Raw genomic sequence first — 26,033 nt, 5'->3', positions numbered from 1 at the left:
AATCTGATGCTTTCACTTTCTGAATCACTTCTTGTTTGCCTTCTTCTCTTCTTTGTATCACACTAGTCCAGAAAATCATAAGAGCGTGGCACCTCTGCTAATATTTTTCACCCCCGCAGCTCCTGCTAGGTCTCCCCCTTCCTGGGCCTGTGGTTAAGAAGCAGAGTTGCTCAGAAGGCCACTGTCAGTTGTCTTCTTTTCTCTGGTTTCACACCCTTCTTGGGGGATTTCATTCATTCCCCTGGCTGCAACTGCCACTTCCAGACACCCCAGTGACTCCCAGTTCAGTCTCCAGCCCAGATCTTTCTCTCCTGAGCTCTATGCCTGAAATCCAACTGCCACTGGACATTTCCATTAGGATGTTTCACAGGTAGCCTCATTTTCACGTCCTAAACCAAATTTGGCATTTTCTTCCTCTCCACCAAACCTACGACCTCTTGTAGTCCCTTCCTTGGGCAACTACTGCTGGTTTTTGGTCTCTAGTCCATCCTCCCTTTTTCCTTCATGGAGGCCAGCATGGTTTATGTTGCCTGGATCACTACTAAAGCCTCCTAACTGGTGTTAGACTTCCATCCTTTTAGTCCATTCTCTGGACTGGGCCAAAATGAGCTTTCTAAATCATTATCCTTTGCTTAAAATCTGTCACTAGTTCCCCATTATCCTCAGGATAAAGTCTCACTTCTACCTTCCTTGGCGTGGCATCAAAGGCTCTTTATGTCCTGGGCTGCTTCCCTCACTGAGCTCCTCAGTCCACCTCTCAAATCTGTGACCCAGACAATTCAGTGCATCCTGAATCTCCCAGCATTCCACACTTTCCACCTTTACCCCTCTGCCCCCGCCTCCCACCCCCAGCTTAGAGGTCAAACAGAGAAAGCTTTACCTGACCCCTTCCCAGGCCCTCTCAGGACACTGCACACACACCCTAACCTTGCCTTAGCAGGCTCTTTCATAAACGCTTATGAATTCACTTATTTACTTCTCCCACTATATTGGAAGCTCCTAGAGGACAGAAACCAAACCTTTTTATGCGTGAATGAATGAATGGTGGCGATACCCATTGATTACAATGAGCCAAGAAAATTGCTGGTGGGGACAATGTATTTTAATGTTCATAACTGAATTCATGGTTTCTTACCTCTCAGCCCCACCCACCTCCTTCACTACTCTAAGGAGAGACCAGCATCAGCAGCAAGATGGGCCCACATCTATCCTAGGTACCGCTTACTATTGCCCAAGGACTTTCTTTTTTTCATGCCCAAGACGACAATTTGCCATATCAGGCCCTGCAAAGACATGAGCCAAGAAAATGAAATAGAAAGACTCACACTTCTGCCTAGGCATCTGTATTGGTCAGGGTTCTCTAGAGAAACAGAAACAACAAGAGATATCTGTAAATACGACATTTATAAAAGGTCTCATGCAACCATGGGGTCACATGACTCCAAATTTGTAGCGCAGGCTGTGAAGCTGGCAGCTCCAATGAAGGTCCTGAACAAACTCCACAGGAGAGGGTCATTGGCTGAAGAAACAGCAAAAATTCTCTCTTCTCCCTTAGAAGCCTTCAACTGATTGGATAAAACCAAACTGACTGGATTATGTCATTGGCTCCTAGCCAATAGCCATAGCACACCCTTAGTTGATGACAGGTGTAGTCAGTCACAGATGCAATCAACTGACTGATGATTTAATGTACCCGCTTTCTGGTTCATCAACCATCCACAAAATATCCTTGTAGTAATGGTTTGCGGTATTTGCCTGACCAGACAACTGGGTACCATCACCTGGCCAAGGTGACACTTGAACCCAAGCATCACAGTCCACCCTTTGTCAACTTGGCAGCCATACACATCACCTTAAACCATACTTCATCTCTAAATAGAACACAATAACAGACATATGTCTTGCCGAACGATACTCAACTGCCCTGCATACAACTGGAAATGCATTAAATCTCTCCAGAATAGGGTGCAAGTCCTTAAGTAATGTTCATTCTTTTTTTACATTTTAGTAGGTTTTAATGGAAGCTGCACATAAGATTCTTTTATTCCTACATCTTCTCAACTGTTTCTTCCTTATATTGGCCCTTTTCCTTTCCTACTTGGAGAGATTTGGTGTTATGTTCGCGGATCTTTTTTTGCAGTCTTTGTCCAGTTTTAGCCTAGTGATAACCACCTTACTGGGTTGAATGCCACATGAACAGTGGTGCCATTAGCCTTCTCTCGCTGCACCCGTTCAGTGTAGAGGACATATTTCTTCCTGTAAACCTGGACTACTTTGCCAATTTGCTGACCTTTGTGGTGTCCTCACACAACCTGAACTTCATCATCTTTTTGGATAGGCATGGATCAAACATTGTCTTTCTGTCTCAGCTCCTTGGCAAGAGGGGAAGACACAATCTTCCTGTGAATGTGGGAGGGTACATTGAAATGCCCTTTAGGGTTCTTGCCTTGATCACAAGTCATAAAAGGATTGAACTTCATTTTGGCAAGGGCAGTGACTTTGGAACCATTCTTACAGAAACTACACTGCCAAGACTTGACTCCAACTCCAACTCTACCGGCTCCTGCCCCTCCAGCTCCCAACATTCATTTTCCCTTCTCCCCTCCCCAGTTCGATGGCTTCTATTTTCCCTCCCTGGCTGCCTTTGGTCAATAGGAGAGTCTCCGGGTCTCTAAGAGCGAGAGCCACTGTGGCCGTCCATGGATGGTGGTGGATTACATATGCTTTCCCAGCAAATCCTCACCTGCTGCCACCAATATTCACTCTTAAACTCAATATCCTATAACTTAAATACTGTAATGTGAACAATATAACATGTTATGTGATAAGAGGGAAACAAAATATTTGCTTTATGTACAAACACAAGCATACTCATAACAAAATAAGGAGGAAATGTACCATCACAGTCCTTGTTTCTGTAACTGGTCACATGTTTGTAGTTCATTTTTATCACTACCTTCTTTTACTAGCTATTCCATGTTCCCTTTACCCTCAGCAAGTACTTCAGCTAACTGTTGTTCTTTTCCTAGTGGAGTGACCCAAACCTTCATTCCTGAAGTTTCTGGGCAATTGGTAGTCCTGCCTGAATTGGGTTATTGCAGTTTTCCCTTGACTTTAATCACAGGGCATGGCAGTCCTAAGAGACACCCTAGAGGGGGTCTCCTGTATTCTAGGAAAACTCTTATCTCCATTGTGTAGTTGCAGTTAGGATCAATTCCCCCAGCTAGTACAGTAATCCTCTTCCTTGCCTGTTGATTCAGATGCATGAGAAGCCCAAAGTGGGCAGGTGGCAGTCTTGATTTTCAGTTCGATGGAATCATTATTGTGTCTCCTGGTAGGAGCACTCCTCCTTTTGAAACTAAGACCTGTATACCAGCAGAGCTTAAGGTTTCAGGGTCAGAAAGCAAAAATTTTTCTTGTGGATCACTGGGGGTGATAGTGAGTGGTGCCAACTCCCATTCCCCTCCCTTGATTCCTGGACCCATGAATCCTAACTATGGGACAAACAGCACCATAAAGTGTACACTGATTCAGAGCATACACAGCCTGCTGGAGAACATTGTCTCAGCCCTGCCAGACAATGGTACTGTAATAGAGTCTTCAAAAGACTCTTCAACCATTCTATCAACCCAGCTGCCTCTGGATAATGGGGAACATAGTAAGACCAGAGAATTTCATGAGCATGTGCCATTCCCACATTTCATTTGCTGTGAAGTGGGTTCCTTGATCATCATGCTGCATGGAATAGCATAATTGTGGCTAAGGCGCTCCATAAATCCACAGATGGTAGTTTTGGTAGAAGTATTATGTGCATGAACGGCAAACCCATATTCAAAGTATGTGTCTATTTCAATTAGAACAAATTGCTGCCCCTTCCATGATGGAAATGGTCCAGGGTAATCAACCTGCCACCAGGTAGCAGGCTGATCACCTCAGGAAATCTGCCATATCAAGGACTGAGTGTGGTCTCTGCTGCTGGCAGAATGGGCACTCAGCAGTGGCCATAGCCAGGTTGGCCTTGGTGAGTGAAAGTCCATGTCGCATGAAAGTCCATACATAACCTCCATCCCTACTGTTTTAGTTTGTTAAAGCCACCATAATGCAATATACCAGAAACAGAACAGCTTCTAAAAAGGGAATTTACTGAGTTGCATGCTTACTGTTCTAAGGCTGGGAAAATGTCCAAATTAAGGCACCAACAAGATATTATCTTCACTTAGGAAAGGCTGATGCTGTCCGGAACACCTCTGTCAGCTAGAAAGGCACCTGGCTGGTGCCTGCTAGGGTCTTTGGCTTCTGGACATCTCTGCCAGCTGGGAAGATACATGGTGACATATGCTAGCTTCCTCTCCTGGCTTCTCATTTCATAAGGAAACCCCAAGAGTATTTTCCTTCTGCATCTCCAGAGGTCTCTAACTGTGTGGACTATAAAGCTTTTTCCAAAATGGTTCCCTCTTAAAGGACTCTAGTAAGCAACCCCACCTTGAATGGGTAGAAATACATCTCCATGGGCCCACCCAATCAAAAGGTCCCACCCATAGTGGGGTGGGTCACATCTCCATGAAAACAACTTAATCAAAAGATCCCACCCAGCAGTATTGAATGAGTAAAGAACACGGCTTTCCAAAAAGTTTCAAAATGGCACACCTTTGACCATGCCCACTTTGTTCATGAGCCCACTGGGCAATGGCAAGAGTGCTTGGGAAAAGAGGATGACCTGTATCCACAAAATGGGTCATCTTAACCACTTGATTATTAAAACCTTCCTCTGCTGAAGTTACTCACTGGTGAGCATTCACCTGGGACACAAATGTCTTCATGTTTTTTACCCATTCAGAAAGGTCTATCCACATACCTCTTTCCCAGGCCTCTTTGTCGCCAATTTTCCATTCATGCTCCTTCCAAATCCCTGACCATCCAGCCAAACCATTAACAACAGCCTGTGAGTCAGTATACAAATGCACCTCTTGCCAGTTCTCCTTCAAAGAAAAATAAACCAGGTGCACTGCTTGAAATTCCACCCACTGGGAGGATTTTCCCTCACCACTGTCCTTGAAGGACATCCCAGAAAGACGCAACTGTCCACTTTCAGGTGGTACCTGCATATCATGCAGAACCATCTGTAAACCAGGTCAAAGTTTTCTCTTCCTCAATCAATGGAGGTCAACCATCACAGTCAAAATCTATATTGGTTTGCTAAATCCTGCCAGAATGCAATATACCAGAAGTGGAATGGGTTTTAAAAAGAGAACTGATTAAGTTACAAGTTTACAGTTCTAAGGTCATAAAAATGTCCAAACTAAGGCATCCAGATAAAGATGCTTTGATTCAAGGAAGGCTGATGTCTGTCACATGGGAAGACACATGGCTGGCATCTGCAGCTTTTTATTCCCAGTTCTGTTGCTTCAAGCTTCTGATGCCAGTAGTTTCCTCTCTAAGAATTTGTGGGCCTTCACTTAGCTCCTCTGTGAAGCAACTCTGGGTTCTGGCTTGCTTAGTATCTGATGGGAAGGCACATGGCAACGACTGCTGAGCTCTGCATCTCCAAACGTTCATGTCGAGGCGTCTGCTCTCTCGGTCGGCACTCTAAGCATCTACAAATGTCTATGTCTCTTTTGACTCTGAAACAACTGTTCTTCAAGCATGTGGTTTCTCCAAAATGTTTTCCCTTTTAAAGGACCTAGTAAACTAATCAAGACCCACCTTGAATGGGTGGAGTCACATCACCATCTAATCAAAAGGCCACACCCACAATTGAGTGACTCAATCTCCATGGAAACAATCTAATCAAAGGTTTCTACCCTACAATACTGAATCAGGATTCAAGGACATGGCTTTTCTTGGGTACACAATACTTTCAAACCAGTACAGCACCTGTGCATATTCTGTCTCTGATCCCAGTGGGTCTTCAGAGATAACATATATACATTTTTTATTTCCTTCATTCCAAAAATCCTACATGCCTAATAAAGAACAGACAGTGTGTCAGAAAGATGATTATGACCTCGCCACGACCCTAAATAAATTAATCTGGGTGGAACATGGGGGAGAGTCAGTACTGAAAAAATACTACATACAATGAGATAAATGTTTCCCTCCTGATGTGGAGGTGTGAGCAAAGTGCTAAGGGGCCAGAGGAGAATAATTGATTCCTCCTGGGTTATCAAGGAAGATTTCCATGAGGTGATAATGCAGCAAAGACCTGGAAAGCAAGGCAGGCATGGGGCCCTTTAAGAATAAAAACGTACATTTTTCATTTCTTCCAAGACACATGGTCTCTCTTTGCGCCCAGAGTTCAAGCTATGACCTATAAATTTCTCAGTAGTTAGTGATCAGTGAAAAGGAATGGTAAAGGATATAGAAAAAAATAGGGGGAACACCTTCGGAGAATGGTGAGAACGGGGAGAAATTCAACTTCCCCAATTTGAATTCTTGATATTCTCACAAGCAGTGTGGACAACCAAAGCTATAAGCTGAGCCCCCAGTCTTGGGATTTGTTCATATGAAACTTAACCCCACAAAGGATAGGTCAAGTCTACTTAAAATTTAGGCCTAAGAGTCACCCCCAAGAGAGCCTCTTTTGTTGCTCAGATGTGGCCTCTCTCTCCAGCCAACACAACAAGCAAACTCCCACCCTCCCCATCTACGTGGGACATGACTCCCAGGGGTGTGGACCTTCCTGGCAACATGGGACAGAAATCCTGGAATGAGCTGAGACTCAGCATCAAGGGAATGAGAAAACCTTCTCGACCAAAAGGGGAAAAGTGAAATGAGACAAAGTGTCAATGGCTGAGAGATTCCAAACAGAGTGGAGAGGTTATCCTGCAGGTTATTCTTATGCATTAAGTAGGTATTACTTTGTTATTCAAGATGTAATGGAGAGGCTGGAGGGAACTGCCTGAAAATGTAGAGCTGTGTTCCAGTAGCCATATTTCTTGATGATGATTGAATAATGATATAGCTTTCACAATGTGACTGTGTGATTGTGAAAATCTTGTGTCTGATGCTCCTTTTATATACCTTGTCAACAGACGAGTAGAACATATGGAATAAAAATAAATAATAGGGGGAACAAATGTTAAAATAAATTTAGTTTGAAATGCTAGTGATCAATGAAAGCGAGGGGTAAGGGGTATGGTATGTATAATCCTTTTTTTTCTCTGTTTTCATTTTATTTCTTTCTTGGTTGTCCTTTTCTTTTTCTGAATTGATGCAAATGTTCTAAGAAATGATGAATATGCAACTAAGTGATGATATTGTGAATTACTGATTATATATGTTGTTCTAGTTTGCTAGCTGCCAGAATGCAATATACCAGAAACGGAATGGCTTTTAAAAGGGGTGATTTAATGAGTTGCTAGTTTACAGTTCTAAGGCCGAGAAAATGTCCCCATTACAACAAGTCCATAGTAATGTCCAATCAAAGGCATCCAGGGAAAGATACCTTGGTTCAAGAAGGCCGATGAAGTTCAGGGTTTCTCTCTCATCTGGAAAGGCACATGGTGAACACGGTCAGGGCTCCTCTCTCAGCTGGAAGGGCACATGGCAAATACAGCATCATCTGCTAGCTTTCTCTCCTGGCTTCCTGTTTCATGAAGCTCCCCGGGAGGCGTTTTCCTTCTTCATCTCCAAAGGTCGCTGGCTGGTGGACTCTTTGCTTCGTGGTGCTGCAGCATTCTCTGCTCTCTCTGAGTCTCTCATTCTCCTTTTGTAAGACTTCAGAAACTAATCAAGACCCACTCAAATGGGTGGAGACATGTCATCCCCTAATCCAGTTTAACAACCACTCTTGACTAAATCACATCATCCAGGGAGATAATCTCATTCCAGTTTCAAACATACAGTATTGAATAGAGATTATTCTACCTTTATGAAATGGGATTTATATTAAAACATGGCTTTTCTTAGGGGGCATACTTCCTTTCAAACCAGCACATATGTAGAATGGAATGATCACATGTTAATGTTTTAGCTTGCTTGTTAATTTTTTAAATTAATAAATAAATAAATTTTTAAAAATAGGGGAACAAAGGTTAAAATATATTGGGTAGATGGTAATACTAGTGGTCAATGAGAGGAAGGAGTAAGGGGTAGAGTATGTGAGATTTTTTTCTTTTTTCTTTTTCTGGTGTGATGCAAATGTTCTAAAAAATGATCATGGTGATGATATACAACTATGTGATGATATTGTGAGCCACTGATTATACATAAAGTATAGAATGTTCATATGTTAAGAATGTTTGTGTTTTTATGTTGTTTTGTTTTGTCAATAAAAAAAAATTATATGGTATATCCAAAAAAAAATTCCTCAATACTCTGGCTTCTCCTACCTGCCTCCCCAACCTATCACCTTCCACTTTCCCCACCATCCTTAGCTCCAGCCACAACCACCACATCACACTGGCCAGTTCCTTCCTGCTGTAGGATTTCACGTTAGCTGTTCCCTTCCCTCAAGCACACCTTCCCTGGAATTTCTTATGGCATTTGTAACTTTCAACTTATAAGTGTCCTCAGAGCAAGTTTTTCTGATCTCCACACCAACCAGGCCACCCAGGCACAATCACACCACCCTCCCATAATTCTATGCATTGCAGTTAACTTACTTAGCTTCATATTTAGTTACATATGTACCTACTCAATGTATTGTCTGATCTTCCTTGTCTCCCCCATCCAAGCTTTTTGAGAGCAGTGCCTTGGACTCTCTTGTTCTCTGCTGTTGCCCTAGTGCCTATGACAGTATCTGGCACATGGTAGGTACTTAAACACTTGTTGAAAGAACTGAGTAGATAAATGATCAAAGGCATGAGTTAACATAATGTTTCTTGAATGAGGAAGTATGAGAGAGACATGAAAATGCACCATATGTTTGAGGAACAGCAGGCCTTTTGGTGGGGCTGTTGGGCAAGCATACGTTTGGGTGGGAGATGAGGTGGGGGTTGGTTAGGAAAGTGGTCAGAGAGGAAACTGTGACACTCCGAATGGAATGGCCTTTAATCTCCTAATCAACAGGGGGCTACGGATCTTTTTTTAAAAATTTATTTATTAATTTAAAAATTAAGAAAAACATTAACATATCATTCTGTTCTACATATATAATCAGTAATTCTCAATATCATCACATAGTTGCATATTCATCATTTCTTAGAACATTTGCATCAATTTATGGATGTTTAAGCAGGGAATTTGATGACTGGATCACGACTTCTTAAAATCCTTCTCATGGAAGTGTGGGGGAGGGAGGAGACAGGTGGGAGAAATGCAGATTGATTAATCCAAGCAAGAGCTGACCACAGGCTGACCTGGACTAGCAGCATTTGAGGGACAAAAGTGAAAGGTGAGAAAGGAGAGACATTGAAGCAGAACTACAGAACTTGGGAACTACCTGGATTTGGGGCTTTGAGAGAAAAGGTGAAAGCTGGATGGGAGAGCTGTGAGGAGGTGCCTATATGGAAATGAGCACAAACAACAACAATTCTGGTTTTGGTTGGGTTTTGTTGAGTCTAAGGTGCCTGGGGAACATCTTTCTCTGAACCTCTAGGAATTCTGTCACCACCACATGCTCCTCCTATTCCTCTTTTCTTTTCTTTCCTGTTTTGAATTACTCCCACAAGTCATAAATGCTCCCTGCTTCTCAGCATGCTGGGGCACCATGCCAGCAAGCCTTTCGTTCCTGAGGAAGAGATGGGGTTCAGGCCTGGAGGAACGGCTGTGGCCACCCAAGGGGGGCGGGGGCAGCCTCCTGGCAGGAAGGAAGGAAGGCAGGCCTGCCGGCTGGGCACAAATAACAGCTTCCTCTGCCAGCAGGTGCCAGAGGGCCAGCTGCTCCAGCCCCTCAGACTCAGATCAACAGGATGGGCCAGCCCAGGCGGAAGGAAGCCTGCAGGGAGGGACACCCCTGCAGACAGAAGCAGGGGTATAGGGTGGAGGGGAGGCAGGAAGAGCCGCCAGGGCTGCTGAGCTGGTGCCCCTCCAATTGATTCAGGAAAGGCAGTGACAAGAAGCCGTTCAGTCCCCTTCCCTTCTTGGCCCTGGAAAACCGTATTATTATTATTATACTGTTATTGCTATCCATCCTGGCTCTTACACATACCAGAAGGAACAACTTGAAAATGCTTTTAGATTTGACAGTTCTTACAAAAATCAATTCCCTTTCTATGCTCACACTGTGGTTGTCGTCACTCTCTCAGTTACACAGGTGAGACGGCTCCCGCTGGCTGATTTTTTTGCCGGGTGTTCAGCTTGCTCAAAAGAGAGACAAAACCTCTGGCTTGCCTTAAGCCCCGTTGCACTGCCCCCTCTCTGACAACAGCTGCTGTGAACGGGCACCAAACGGTCAAAATAAAGCAAAAACGGAGCTAAAGCAGAACCATAGGCTTAGGAGCAGGAAGTTCCTGCCCCCGGCGCAGCCCCCGCACCGAGCAGGCGGGTTTCCTTCCAGAAGCAAAGCGCGCCTACGAACGGCTCGGGGGGATGGGTGGGAACTGGGGAGCGGTGTGTCTTCGACCTAGCGGTCGTCTCCGTGGCACCCCCACGCCAGCACCCCCACCCCAGGACGCCTCCGCGCCTGGTGACCCTAAGAAGAGCTCCCCTCACCCCCCCTTCCCGTTGTCGTCCTCGCTCTCCTCCCTCCTAACGGTTTCTAGGCAGAGCCTTTCCGGAGGCCTTGGCCGAGGACTGGGGTCTACCTCTGAAACAGCTTGTATCCTGCAATCTAAACTTTCAACTACACCGAGCCCAAAACTCGATTCCGCAGCCGGGCGTCGGCGCCACAGAAGGATAAGGACTGGAATCTCCAGCTTCGAGCTCCCTGGGAGTCCCCGAGCCGGGCTCAGGATCTGCCCAGGAGGAGGGATCCGCGCGGAGGAGTCAGGGGCGGGCACCGCTTCCCGCGCCGCACGAGGGGAGGGCGACCTCGCGCCGGCGGCCGGGGCGTGGACCGAGGGGCGGGGAGAGCAGGTGACCGGCCCTACTTGGGGGTGATCCTCGCCCCAGTGTTCCTCGGAACTCCCCAAGGCAAAACCCAGAAAATGCTCTAGAAATGAAGCTTCGCGGGTCGTCCGACCGCGTTCCTTGCCAGACGCGCAGGAGTACGGCACTTCCTAAAGCAAATCTCTTGGCTGGGGCCCCTAGGGTTGCGCCACCGCCCCGCCCCGCCCGGGCGAAGGCGGGGCGGGGAGGGGGCGGAGCGGGCATCCCTCCCTACCCCCCACGTGGGGCCCGTTCTCCGCAGTGCTTGGGTGCGCCGCCGCGCCTCCCAGCTCCCGCCCCCGCCAACGGCGTGGCTCCCTGAGACCCGGGTTGGGGCTTGGCCGCGGGGGGATGGGCGAGTGGCGGGGGGCCGTCACTGAATCAGGTGGCGGCGGGAGTTCCCCCGAGCAAGGCCGAGGGAACACGCTGCCGGGGATTGTGTACACGCTCCACTGACACAGGCTTCACGCTGCCGGGCAGTCGCTGATCACGCGTGGCCCCGCGAAACCATTGGCCGGCGCCTCACACACCTTTGCCACTGATTGGCCAGCCTCAGGCTCCGCCCCCCACCCCCGTCCACGGATCGGAGCAGGCGGAGCGGCTACCTGAATGGGGAGGGGGCAGACGGCGCGGAGCGCGGCGGCGGCGGTAGCTACGTCGAGTGTCTCCGCGCGCCAATCTGTGTCCAGGTAGCCAAGCAGCTAAGCAGCTCGCCGCCGGCGGCCAGGCAGTCAACCATGCTCAACTTCGGCTCGTCTCTCCAGCAGGCTGCGGTAAGTCACCTGGGGATGCCCGGTCCTTCCCTGCCTCGCCCTGTCTCGGGGGATCAGCTGAGCGCGAACCGCGAGCCCCTGACGTGGGCCACGCCTGAGATCCCGGGCTGCAGCGGAGTCAGGGGGAGGAAAGGGGCTTCCTGCCTGCAGACTGTGGAGATTGGTAAGGGCTTGTGTGTTGAGGAGGGAGTCAGAAGAGGCGGACAGGGATTTGGAGACAAGGGGAAATGGGTCTTGCCAAGGTGTAGTGATAAGGCATAGGGGCAGGTGACGACGAGGAGGCTATGAAGAGTGGGGAGTGGGCTGCTGCCTTGGCAGCGAAGGGGAAGGTGTGGAAGGGGACGGGGCGGGGGCAGGAGGGAGACCACCCTGTTCCTGGCACAGGGGAGATGCCCGGGTCTGGATCTGGAATGCGAAGCCAGGGTGGGAGGGGGCTGCTTATGAGCATTTGAGCGGCGGGGCGTGCACAGGAGAGGAGGGAAGGGGGCTGCTCATCTCGGGGGTCTGAACCGAGAATTGTAGAACGCAGACTGCCCAGCTGAGGACCGCAGCAGATAGCTGGGAAGAAGAGGAGGCGCCCGGCGTAGGTGCGGGGGATGGCACGCGGTCCCGGGCACCGCTTGGGGGGGCGGGGAGGGGACTCCCCATCCCTAGCGGGGGCAGGTGACCGCCCCATTAGCACCCCTCGGAAGGGATAGGGAACCACCTCGGAGGCGGGAGGGTGGGACGCAAGACCCAGCAGGTGGGCTGGGGGAGCCGGGGCCGCGAGACGCGGGGGCCGCGTGTTGAGGCGGGAGCCGCAGGCCTTGGGGGCCGCGCGTCTGGAGCTGGGGCCTGTGGGGGCTGCACGTCTGGGGACTTGTGGAGACGCGCGGCGGGCGGGGCCGGAGCTGCCGGAAACCGCGGGGAGGGGGCGCCGCGCCTGTGGGGAGAGACGGGGGTGGTCTGAGGTCCCCGCGGGCGGGCGGCGTGGGCGGGAAGGGCCGAGGGTTCGGCCAGGCCCCCGGGGGCTGCGGCCGGGAGGAGGGCGGGAGCCGGGTTTCCGCGGGGACCCGGCTCCTCCTCCGGCATCTGGGGCGGAGGCCGGGGGTGGGCCGGGAGCGGGTGCGCCCGGGGAGCTTCTCGTCCCCAAGTGACCCAACCCCGGTCTCCGCCAGGGGCGGGAGCGAAGCCCGGCCCCTCTGTCGGTTCCTAAGGGAACGGCGGCTAGCAGGGAGCTGGAAGGGGCGGGCATCCGCGGCCCCGCCCCTCCCGGCGGGCTCCAGCGCGCACTGCGGGGCGGTTGGCGGCGGCGCCCGCGGCCCCTCCCCCGGGCGGGCGCGAGGGCGGGGGCCGGCGAGCTCAGGAAGTAGGTGAAAGGTGACGGCGCGGCAATTCCCAGTTCACGTTTCCTGCGCCGCCCCGAGCAGCCGCTGATCACGCTTTGTTCACATGCCTCGCCCCCTCCTCTCCCCGCCCCGGTCCTTCGCAGAGCAGCCAATCGGAGCCCGGGCCGCCCGGCGGGCTGGCCAATGGCTGGGGCAGGGACGCGGGGACGTGCGAGCGGCTAGGAATGTTCCCAGTGACTCACCCGCGAACCTCTCGGAGGCTAGGGCGGCCCCATCCGTCTGTCCGCGCCAGCGAGGATCTCCCCCGCCGTCCGCCCCCGCCCCTAGTCTGCCTCCCCCGCCCGCGCCTCCGTTGCCGCTTCCCTTTCCTGCCTCGCGCCCACTCCCTTTCCTCCCCTCCCGGCTTCTCTTCCTGCCCTTCACAGCTCCCACTCTTCTTCCCTGTTGCCTGCCTTTCTTCTTTCTCTGCACAAACATGCGCTGTCCAATGAAGCTTACATAAAGGCGCGCGCGAGTATGCAATTCCATTGTTAGCGATGTTTCAAGCAGTGCGCCGTTTTCTTAGGATTTCAACATGACGGCATTGTGCATTTTACAGACAAGCGTTGAGAATAATACCTTGCAATGTAAAGAATGTTTTTTGGTATTACGCAATCTCTACATTGATACAATAATCTGAAGGCTTTTTAAGTGGGAAATGGGAGGGATGGTGGGTACTACAATTTTTTTAAGGTGCGGTTTAAAGAACTTAAAGTATTAAAATTTGGGTTAGGGTTGTACAAATAAATACAAAGCATATGCTGCTTTTGTAATCAAACTTCATTAAAAAATTTAAATGGAGTCTATTTTGAGCATCGTAGAAATTTTGAAAATTTCGATTATCTCGTTTTTTTAGGCATTGTTGCATTAGCCTGTAGTAGTTATGTGTAACAACCATTGTGTTATATACATCCAGTAAAAGGGAACAGAAATATGAAAAAGCTGACATTTAAGGAAAATAAAGCTTGGGGATTTTCCCGAAATTTTCATATGGCCTCCTTCTACAATAGATATATCAAATAATTTTTTATTTTAGATTTCAAATAACCTAGAACAAACTTAGTTTGAAGATCCTTTATCCTACTCATTTTATCCCAGAGTGCTAAGAGACTTTCCAAAGGTCCGTCCCATATCAGCAGGCCAGAGCTCACTGTCCTCCACATCTTGCCTTTCTTTATAAAAAATTTTGGCCTTTATATAAAAATTTTGGCCTTTTTACCTCAAAAGATCTTGTAGCATACTTGTAGGATTGAGAAAGAATGATTTTATTTTGTCTGACCCCAGTTGCGGGTGATTGCTCTGGAAAGAATATGAAACACTTTTTTTCCTCTTCTAAGCCAAGTGTTTCCCTCTTTTGAATCTCGAGTTCGGGCCTCGTTAACCTCGGGTCTTAATGGTAGTGAGGGTGCACCTCTACCTTGCCAACTTCTCGGTGTTCTAGCCTAAGTATGAGGGGAAGGAGGAGGAAGATTTGGTTATACTACCATGTAGTAGACTGCTCAGGGTGACTTGGTCAGGGTCACCTGACAAGTGCAACCAGACTTTTATCACTTTATAAGTGTCAGAATGGGAGTTAAACCAAAAAATTGTTCTTCCAAATTTTAACTTGGAATGTTGTGTAAAGTGCACGAAAGAACAACCCTCTGTCATTTGGATAACAAAAATATCCTTATGAGTTTTCATCTTTTTTTTTAATAGGAAGAAAGAATGGAAGTGATTTCTGAAAGGTCAAAAGAGAGTGTGTATTCCTGGAACAAAACTGCAGAGAAAAGTGATTTTGAAGCTGTGGAAGCACTTATATCAATGAGCTGCAGTTGGAAGTCTGATTTTAAGAAATACATTGAAAACAGACCTGTTACACCAGTATCTGATATGTCAGAGGAAGAGAATCTGCTTCCTGGGACACCTGATTTTCATACAATCCCAGCATTTGTAAGTATTACTATTTTTAAGGTGAATGTAAAGTATAGAATTACTTATGATTTATGTAATGAATTCTATTTTAAATTTCTCACACTGTTTGCTTGTATATTTCTCCTCTTTAGTGTTTGACTCCACCTTATAGTCCCTCTGACTTTGAACCTTCCCAAGTGTCGAATCTGATGGCACCAGCGCCATCTACTGGACACTTCAAATCATTCTCAGAAACTTCCAAGCCTCACATTGCACCTTTCAAAGAGGAAGATAAGAGCCCAGTACCTGCCCCAAAGCTCCCCAGGGCTCAGGCAACAAGTGTGATTCGTCATACAGCTGATGCCCAGCTATGTAACCACCGATCCTGCCCAGTGAAAGCAGCCAGCATCCTCAACTATCAGGACAATTCTTTCCGCAGAAGAACCCACCTAAATGTCGAAACTTCAAGAAAGAACATACCTTGTGCAGCTGTGTCACCAAACAGACCCAAATGTGAGAAAAATGCAGTGGCAGATGTTGATGAAAAAGCAAGTGCTGCACTTTATGACTTTACTGCGCCTTCCTCAGAGTCTGTCATCTGTAGGTCTCAGCCAGCTCCCATGTCTGCACAGCAAAAGTCAATGCTGGTGTCTCCACCTGCCGCGCCAACAGGGGGAGTGCCGCCCGTGCCCGTCATCTGCCAGATGGTTCCCCTCCCTGCCAGCAACCCTGTGGTGACGACAGTCGTTCCCAGCACTCCACCCAGTCAGCCACCTGCTGTCTGCCCGCCGGTGGTGTTCATGGGCACTCAGGTGCCTAAAGGAGCAGTCATGTTTGTTGTACCCCAGCCCGTTGTTCAGAACCCCAAGCCTCCAGTAGTGAGCCCAAATGGCACCAGACTCTCTCCCATTGCCCCTGCTCCAGGGTTTGCCCCATCTGCAGCCAAAGTCCCTCCTCAGATGGACTCATCGAGGATAAGAAGTCATATCTGTAGCCACCCAGGATGTGGCAAGACATACTTTAAAAGTTCTCATCTGAAGGCTCACATGAGAACACACACAGGTACCCACCATCTATTTATTTGTTTATTTGACAGTTAGAAAAATACATTTATTTAGTACTTAAGATCAGACTCAAAGTCCAATAATAAGAAAGGGCCCCTCTTGGTCTCAGATGTCACATATTTCCTTTGATTCAACCTGATCACCTCCAATCACCCAACTTTGATTTATGTCTTAGAAATTTAGATGGTGATGTTTTTGGCTGTGATCACAAATGTAAACCAGAAAGAACTTGCCTTATTAGTCATTTCAGCACTGACCACTGACTAGTATAAGATAGTCTAAAAGATTTCATCAAGTTGCTTTTGTTTAATCCTTCAAATGATGATTCTGTGGAGTTCTGATTAGTTAATTTATTAAAGTGTCTTTTGAAGCCTTGGAAACATAGTTGAGGTTAGAAAACTTAGGGTTTTGGCTTTTTTTATAAAGAGAAGATTGTCGTGAATGTGATAGGGTAAAAGTTGGATGGAGAAGATCTAGTAGAAGAATACACCTCCAATACCCATTTGATGGCGTATTACAATTTATTTGTTTTCATTATCTAAAAACATATGTTGTTTCACGTACTTGCAGGTGTAAGTGACAGTAATTTACAGTGTTTTTAACAAGTACGCAGTAATGATAAGCTGAATTTCTTTGTTTCAGGAGAAAAGCCTTTTAGCTGTAGCTGGAAAGGTTGTGAAAGGAGGTTTGCCCGTTCCGATGAACTGTCCAGACATCGACGAACCCATACAGGTGAGAAGAAGTTTGCCTGTCCCATGTGTGACCGTCGGTTCATGAGGAGTGACCATTTGACCAAGCATGCCCGGCGCCACCTGTCAGCCAAGAAGTTACCAAACTGGCAAATGGAAGTGAGCAAATTAAACGACATTGCTCTCCCTCCAGCCCCTGCTGCCGCACAGTGATGGATTGGAAGGTGACGAGTCAGAACTAACACTGGTCACAGCCAGAGCCAGTGGTGATATAAAAATGCTTCCACTGCAAGTCTGTGGCCCTCCAGTGTGGGCTGAAAGCAGACGCCCCACAGCCTTGGGTGAAGCTCAGCCTGGGTTAGATGACAAGACGTGCTGTGGCCACAGGCAGGTCACAGAAAGGCAGATTTCATTTCTTATCACATAAGAGAGATGGGAAAGCTTTTATTCATTTGAATATTTTTTGAAGGTTTCAGATGAGGTCAACACAGGTAGCACAAATTTTGAATTTCTGTGCACGATTTGTTACTTTACTTTTGCTGTATATACTTGAGACCAACTTTTCAATGTGATTCTTTTAAAGCACTGGTTTCAAGAGTATAGAGACTGGGAATAAACATACGGTACAGAGATGGAGATGTAAAATTGGTTTGTATTACTACAGATACTGTTCTCTTTTCCTAGAGTTGTCTTGTTTACTATTCCAAGTCTTTCCAGTCAACTTCATGGATATGGTTGCTAAATATATCTAGAATTAGCATTTTACACTATTGCTGATATTTTGAATTGACAATATTGAATTGATAGCTGTATATTGCTAGAGGGCCCAAATAATTGGAATCCTCATTAATTTAATTGCTTTGAAGTGTAGCAACAATTTTTTTTTCATTTTTGTTTTGAAAGTTTAACATAAAACTATATAGGCATTTTATTATGCTTTGAACTTTAGTTTGCCTGCAGTTTTCTGTATAGATTTGAAGATGATATACCAGTGTGTTTTCCTAGACTCTTAAGATATACTGCACTTTGTTTAGAAAAAAATTTGAAGATGAAAATATATATTGTAAAGAAGGGATAGCAAGAATGTTAGAGAACTCTTTGAAAAAGATGGCTTTTGTCATCGGTAAAGTGTCCTTATGTTATAAGGATATAACGTGTGCTTTACTGAGTTAGAAAGCTAGTGACCATTATTCACTAATGGACACATATTGTCCTGTTAATTTATAGGAACTTTTTGGGGGATATGGAATTAGATGGGTAGAAAAATTATTAGGACATTTCACTTTTGTTAACAGTATATCTGTTACTCTGTTGTATAGTGGGTGATGCACACACAGTAGTAAAACAAAAGTAAACTGTTTGAAATATATAGTGAGAAATGTCACCATGTTTTCCCATTTAACTTTTTTCAGTATATGGGGTTTAGATTTTCTGACATCAGAACCTGGACCTTGAATTAAAAGAGTTTCCTCATTTCCTCTTAATAAAAAAAAAAATCCTTGTGACTCTTACAATTTGCACAATATTTCTTTTGTTGTACTTTATATCTTGTTTACAATAAAGCATTTCTTTGGTATATATAATTGTCAGTTGCATTTGTTGACAACCATTCTCATTCTAACCTTAACATTAATCACTTATGGTACTATTCAAAGTCAGAATTTCTCTAAGGGCTTCATTCAAATTTAGAACTGTAGTAGGCATGTATCTTTTTTCTTTTTTTTAACTTTTTTTATTGCATAATGTAACATACATACAAAACTAAGAAAGAAAAAAGCAGTAGTTTTAAAAGTACTCTTCAGCAAATAGTTACAGGACAGATCCTAGAGTTTGTCATGGGCCACCATACCGTCATCTCAGATTTTTCCTTCTAGCTCCTCCAGAACAAGGGAGGCTAGAAGGAATATATATATTTTTTATCACTTTTTTTTCTTTTTCTATGAAAAATAACATATATACTAAAAAACAATAAATTTCACAGCACAGCGCAACAATTAGTTATAGAACAAATTTCAGAGTTTGGGTGGCTTAAAGTTCCACAATTTCAGGTTTTTACTCCTAGCTGTTCTAAGATAATGGAGACTAAAGGAAATATCAATACAATGATTCAGCATTCATACTGGTTAAATCCTACCTTCTCTGTGACTCCATTGTCACCTTTCTATCACACTCTTTAGGGGTATTTAGGCTATGGCCATAATAACTTTTTCATGTTGGGAAGGGCTGTCAGTAATGCAGGATAGGGAGATGGAACTAGCTGATGTTCTAGAGAGGCTGGGCCCTCTAGGTTTCAGGACTTAGCTGGTCCAGGGACCCATCTGGAGGTTGTAGGTTTCTGGAAAGTTACCCCAATACACGGAACCTGGGGAGAATCTTATATATTGCCATAGGTGTTCTTCAGCATTAGCTGGAATGGTTTTTATTGGACTTTGGCAAGTTATGATAGGTAGCAACGTCTAACTGTAGCTTGCGTAAGAGTGGCCTCCAGAGTAGCCTCTTGACGCTGAACTTTCCCAGCCACTTATACTTTATTAGTTACACTTCTTTACCCCCTTTTGGTCAGAATAGAATTGTTGATCCCTTGGTACCAGGGCCAGACTCATCCCTGGGAGTCATCTCCCACACCACTAGGGAGACTTTCACCCCTCAATGTCATGTCCCCCTTAGGGGGGAGGGCAATGATTTCACTTGCATAGTTGGGCTTAGAGTGAGGCCACATTTGAGCAACAAAAGAGGTCCTCCAGAAGTAATTCTTAGGCATATCTATATGTAGACTCAGTTTCTCTGCTACCTACATAAGCTTCACGAGAGTAAGCCTCAAAATCAAGGGCTTAGCCTATAGATTTGGGTGTTCCTAATACTTCACACAGTGTCAGGGGATTACCTGATGGTAAAATTTAATTGTTCCGTATTTTTTCGGAAGCATATATCTTTAACATATAAATCAATTTAGCATGCAAAGTGAAGACAGATTTATATATTTGTTGGGACATTGTAGGAGTCAGCCTGTTCTAAGAAACCAATACCTTTTAGTTTTTAAACATAATTGTACACCTTGACGATTTTGGGATTGAAATACAGTTCTGGCTCTCTCAGCAAAACCTTGTTAAGTAGAATATAACTAGAAAAGAATGAAAAATTACAAGCAATGAGGCTGCTTTTTTAAATTAAAAGAAGCCCAACCCATTAAATAAATTACCTCTAGAAGTTAAATTAACTCAGACCATAAGTGGTACTTCACGTGCAATAAACATACTGGTACTTAAGCTGCATGAAAGGTCATCTACTTCTGAAAACATTCAGTCATTCAGTAGAAAGAGCTAGATGTAAATAGTGCTTTGTATATTTTACAGATTACTATTTTAGTTTTTTCTTTATCTTTTTATTTTGAAATAATTTCAAAATTACAAGACAGTTGGGAAAATAATACAAACCCATCTAGTGAATTCCAACATACCATGGTCCCAGATAACCAGCTCCACCGATCTTAACACCTTGTTGCCTTTGTCATTCCCTTCCGTCTTTCCTCCCTTTCTTCCTTTCCTTCCTCTCAACCATCTGTTTTTTGAACATTTGAGAGTAGGTTATGGACATCATGCTTCTTGAACCCTTATGACTGCTGTGTGCATTTCCTCAGAACAATGATATTCACTTGTGTAAACCACCTTAAGTTCGGTCATCAAGTTCAAGAAATTTAATAAGTTTACATTCTGTATTTCAAATTTTCTTATGGCCTTGTAATGTCCTTTTGTGCCTTTTCTCCTCCATTCTTAGATCCCATCCAGAATCATGTATTGCATTTGTCATCTTAGTCTTTTTTTTTTTTCTTCTCAATTGTGGAAACATCTAAATGTTCCCATCCCAAATCCTCCCAAATGAATTCTCCCAGTCTGAGTCTGAGCTTAATATGATAAAGTACGCAAAATTGGATGTTACATGAATCATGGGCTAAATGTGGTATGGAGACATGTCCAGAGCTCTAGGATTCAAAATCTCAAGGGAATGAGGGGCAGCATTGGTGACAAAACCTTTCCCCCAGGATCCAGACTAAAGTCTAAATTATGAAGCCACACCTGAACCTAGGCTGCCAAATAATGCAGCCTCCTCTAATTGGGGCTGTCTGTTGTTTTAAGCTTCCCCTGCCAGTTGCCATTCTGATCTTAGTAGAGATTTAGGAGTGCACAACTATCTACTCAACAGATGTCAACAATCCCAGTTTGACCTTAACTGACTGGCTTAGCAGTGGGATGCCAAAAGGGGGGAAATACCCCAAAATACAATATGGTGATGTCTTTCTTTGATTTTCTTTGAATAACTTAATTTTTTCATTATAAGCTGAGACACTAGTCAGTGGAGGCATAGCCTGGGTTTGGAAATATCTGAGATTCTGGGAGGAAAATGAGAAGTTAAGAACTAACATGAAATAAAGAGAGGCTGACCCAGCAGTAGCCTTTGGTAGAAGCAGTTTTCTATTTCTCTGATCAGATTATCTAAGCTTTGAATATTGGTTTCAAAAAGGCACCCCTTTAGTTTGCACAGTCTCATTGCAAGGATAAATACAGGCATTGAGCATTTACTACTACAAGGAAAAGTAAAACCTGGTGGCTTTGTGAACCATCTTCCTCCTGGGTTCATGGGGCCTGGGTGATGGTATCAGCTCCACACTGGCAGGCTGTCATCACAAGATAAGCAATTTAACTATTCCATGGCTCTGTTTCATTATCTGTAAAATGGAGATTATAACTCCTCATCTAACCTGAACCCCAAGTTAGAATTTGATTTAAAAATTGTGAAAGAAACACCAGGAGGGCTACCCAAATAACAGTGGTGGGTATTACATTGTTACAGCTCAGATCTAACAACAAAAAAAAAAAAAAAAAAAAAAAAGGAAAGAAAGGAAGAAATGACCTCTATAGGTGGAGTTAGCAACCTGATGTTAGTACAGAAATTGTCATGATGTGGTCCATGTTAGGAAAGAAGGTCAGATTCCAAGTGGTCTCACCATTTGTAGAGGAAGTTCTAGGCAGAACAATTAGGCAAATAAGAGAAATAAAAGAGCACCCAAGTTGGAAAAGAAGAAGTAAAATTTCCCCTTTCACAGATTTTCTATATATAGAAAATCCCAAAGATTCTACAAGAAAGCTACTAGAGCTAATAGAATGAACTTAGCAAACTGGTGGGGTAGAAGACCAACATGGAAAAGTCAGTGATGTTTCTATATATAAGCCATAAACAATCTGAAAAGAAATTCAAGAGCACAATTCCATTTACAATAGCCACAGAAAGAATCACGTATCTAGGGATACATTTAATGAGGGATGTAAAGGACTTGCACATGGAAAACTACAAAGTATTGCTGAAAGAAATTAAAGAAGACCTAAATAAAGGAAAAGATGTTCCATGTTGTGGTAGTTAGATTCAGTTGTCAACTTGGCCAGGTGAATGCACCTCCTTTTGTTGCTGCGGACATGAGCCAACGGTATGTGAACCTCATCTGTTGCTGATTTACATCTGCAGTTGGCTAGGAGGCGGGCCTGCTGCAATGAATGATGTTTGACTTAATTGGCTGGTGCTAAAATGAGAGAGCACAAGGTAGCACAGCCCTCGCAGCTCGGCATACCTCATCTCAGCACTTGCAGCTCAGCCCAGGCCTTTCGAGATGCAGAGAGAAATCACCCCAGGGAAAGTTGTTGGAACCCAGAGGCCTGGAGAGAAGGCCAGCAGAGACTACCTTGTGCTTTCCCATGTAAGAAAGAACCTCTGTTGAAAGTTAGCTGCCTTTCCTCTGAAGAACTAACAAAATAAATCCCCTAATCTAATTAAAAGCCAATCCATCTCTGGTGTGTTGCATTCTGGCAGCTAGCAAACTAGAACACATGTTGATAGACTGAAGGACTAAATATTATGATATCAGTACTACCCAAAGCAATTTATAGATTCAATGCAATCTAATCCAAATTCCAACAGCCTTCTGCACAGGAATGGAAAAACCAATTATTACCTTCATATGGGGTGGGGGGTGGAGGTGGAGATGAGGCAGCAGCTGCAGCAAGGGCTCAGTGTTGGAGGTGGACCAGTGAACCAAGCACCAGGAATAACCACGTCTCAACCACTACCTCCCAGGTGAGAATTATGAAGATGAGCTACTAGCTCAACTCTGTTGAGGTTATGAAAAAAACATGTCCAATATCTTACTCATGAAGATGGCCATAATTTTGAACTTGAGGAAGAAGCTTTGGAGCAAATATTGCTGTAGAAGCACATATAGGATCTTAACATACTAGTGGTTTCCATGGCAGGAGCTTTTCATAAAGGGAAATCATTTCTGCTGGACTTAATGCTTAGCTATATGTATAACAAGGATTTCCAAAGTTGGATTGGCAGAAACAACGAACCATCGACTACCTTTACGTGGTGAGGTGGTAGCAAGAGAGAAACAACTGACATACAAGTCTAGAATGAAGTGTTTGTAACTGACAGACCTAATGGAACAAAAGTGGCTGTGCCGCTAATGAACACCTAGAGTGCCTTTGACAGCCCGCAAACTATCAAAACTGTGCACCTGTGTTTGCTCTAAGCACTATGACCAGCTCTGTCCAGGTTTATCATTTGTCTCAGAATATTCAAGAAGATGATCTTCAACACTTGCAATTATTTACAGAGTATGGCAGGCTTGCAACAGAAGAAATCTACCAGAAACCATTTCAGACATCAATGTTTTTGATTCGAGATTGGAGTTATCTTTATGAACATTCAAATGGCTTGGAAGGTGGAAAACAATTCCTTGAAAAAAGAGTGCAGGTAAAACAAAATCAACATGGAGAGCTTCAGAATATATTGATGAAGACTTTAAACGAGAGCTTCGAAATTCGGTTTCATTGCTGCTTGCCTCTGAAAATTTAGTAGAAAAAGAAACAAGTGGATCTAACGTTACTTGTGGAGATCTTGTAGAATACTTTTAAGGCTCACATTAAAATTTAACAAGGAGAGGAACGTCCACATCCAAAGTCCATGCTTCAGGCAACAGCTGAAGCTAATAATCTTGCTGCAGTAACAGGAGCAAGAGATATATATCTATTGCAAATGTATGGGGCAGGTATATGGTGGGAACAAGCCTTAGAGTGCATCATCAGATCTGGATCGAAAACACCTGGATCACCAGGACGCCAACTTAAACAGTTTCATTCTGAAAGAAAAAGATGGATGGAGATGACTTCTGTTGTCATTATCAGGACCAGCTTGAGGCTGAAATTGAAGAAACCTGTGCAAATTTTATAACGCACAATGATGGCAAAAATATCTTCTATGCTGCTTGTATCCCTGTCACACCGTTTGTGGTCATGTTTGCTATGTATATAATCTCAGGACTGACTGGTTTCATTGGCAAGGGGTTAGTACTGATATCTCTTTGTAATTGGGCATCTGTTCAATACTCTAGGTCTAGGGAGTTCACTGGAACAATGATTGATGATATTGCTGAAACACTGTGGGAACAGGTATTGGAGGCCCTGGGTGATTATTTGAGGGAGGAAAAGATAAGGCAGTCTGTAACCAACTCTATCAAAGCAGGCCTGACTGACCAGGTGTCTCATCATACCAGATGAAAGACAAACTGACAGTTTATCTCCTCATGGACTCTGCTTTCCCTTTTTGTTCATGCTTGCTGTACAATGAGAACACAAATAAAAATAAGCCAAAGTTGATTTAGTGCATTGCGTGCAGGACAGATGAGTATTGTTAGGTGAAAAAAATGTCTGTTATTGTTTTCTATTCAGAGATTAAGTATTGTTTAAGATGATACGTATAGTTGCCAAGTTAACAAGGAGTGGACAGTGTAGTAATTAGGTTCAGGTGTCCACTTGGCCAGGTAATGATGCCCAACCCTTCTGTTGCTGTGAACATAAATCATCAGCACGTGAATTTCATCTATGGCTGGTTACTTCTATAGTTCGCTAAGGGGCGTGCCTTCCACAATGAGTGATGTTTAGTTTCATTAGCTGGAGGTTTAAAAGGAAGAGTTAGAAGAGAGAAAAGGTGCTCAGCACAGCCCAGCCTACCCAGCTCAGTGCTCAGGGCTGATATAGACTCAGATGTTTGAAGATGCAGAGAGAAAATGCCTGGGTAAAAGTTGTTTGAACCCTGAAGCCAGGAGAGAAGTCCAGCAGATGTTACCATGTCCCTTCCCTGTGACAGAGAAACCCAGATGAAAGCTAGTTGCCTTTTGTCTGAGAAACCGTAAATTTGTAACTAAATAAATCCCCTTTATAAAAGCCAAATAAATAAACCAACAGTTACAGTCAACTGTAGAAGTAGTTTAGTATAACTGGATTCACAGATGGCTGCCACAGAGTATGAAAATTGTTGGTTTTAAGCATTCTTTTCATTGGCTTCTAAAACATGAAGATTGGCTGTAGAACATTAATTTATCATGCACATTTTTGCCATCTTTAATTTTTTTTCTTTTTATCTAATCTAACGTTAGTGAAATCTGTTTTATGTAAAAGGATATTTCAGGTAAATAGTTTAATAAATCTATTTAGAGTCTCTTTAGGGGTGTCCCATAGAAATTTTAATTTTTAGAGAAATTATGAATCACTGTACCAAGAATCAAATCAGAATGACAATAAAGCTTTACTGAGCCACTACTTTAAAGGATATATTGCTTTATTACCTTCAATACCAGTATTACATAAATGAATGTATTAGAAACGTCACAGAAATTCCATGACAACTCTTGTAGCTAAGAAAGTGATTCTAAGGTGTATATTTGTCTTGTCTTTTTAAATTTACAAACCTGCCCTAAAAGGAGATGCATATGTGGGAAACCGAGCTGCCTTATTTGAGGTTTAGCCTTCATGTAGATAAAATATGCGGTTAATTTTCTTGAGGGATAAATTCCATCCAAAAATGTTGCCTACAGCTATGAGTTGAGTGTATGTATAGTGTGTAGCTTGTATTTTCTAACAACACAGTTAGAGCATGTATATGGATTATAAATATATAAATATGATTTTGTATTAAAAGTTTTGTCATTTATGGAAAAATCCAGTTCTGTGGTAGGCTAATAACAAGTACTGTCCCCGTGAAGGAATGTTTGTAGCTCATGTCAGTGTGTGAGTATATAGACAATTTGAAGTTGTTGATGAATTTGTGATATTTATCTTCCCTGAGCACTGCAATCTCACCCCCTCCTCCCCCACCCCCCACCAAGGGAGTTCATTGAGAATGTTTGTTGTGAAACTTCGTCCTCTGTTGCATTTTAAAGTTATTTCCTCTAAT

At 44.5% G+C, this 26,033-nt stretch overlaps 1 protein-coding gene, 1 long non-coding RNA gene and 2 pseudogenes across 2 annotated transcripts in view; 2 read left to right on the top strand and 2 right to left on the bottom strand.

Annotated features, from left to right (window-relative positions):
- LOC143688924 (uncharacterized) overlaps positions 1-13,399 on the bottom strand; it is a 63,693-nt gene extending 50,294 nt beyond the window's left edge. Inside the window, exon 1 of the long non-coding RNA XR_013178383.1 lies at positions 13,312-13,399. This is a non-coding gene — a long non-coding RNA (uncharacterized LOC143688924). The remainder of the gene's footprint in view (positions 1-13,311) is intronic.
- LOC143686418 (large ribosomal subunit protein uL24 pseudogene) lies at positions 1,456-2,480 on the bottom strand (annotated as a pseudogene).
- KLF10 (KLF transcription factor 10) lies at positions 11,264-19,911 on the top strand. Its single transcript, XM_077167401.1, has 4 exons — positions 11,264-11,741; positions 14,807-15,040; positions 15,154-16,063; positions 16,708-19,911. The coding sequence occupies exons 1-4, from the start codon at positions 11,706-11,708 to the stop codon at positions 16,965-16,967; spliced, it is 1,440 nt and encodes a 479-aa protein (XP_077023516.1). The 5' UTR covers positions 11,264-11,705; the 3' UTR covers positions 16,968-19,911.
- A 3,354-nt stretch (positions 19,912-23,265) lies between these two features.
- Positions 23,266-24,370, top strand: LOC143686417 (atlastin-2 pseudogene; annotated as a pseudogene).
- The last annotated feature ends 1,663 nt before the right edge of the window (positions 24,371-26,033 follow it).

This window comes from Tamandua tetradactyla, chromosome 6 (genome assembly GCF_023851605.1).
Source record: "Tamandua tetradactyla isolate mTamTet1 chromosome 6, mTamTet1.pri, whole genome shotgun sequence".
NCBI classification, from domain to species: Eukaryota; Metazoa; Chordata; class Mammalia; order Pilosa; family Myrmecophagidae; genus Tamandua; species Tamandua tetradactyla.
This window is presented reverse-complemented; position numbering and strand designations above follow the sequence as displayed.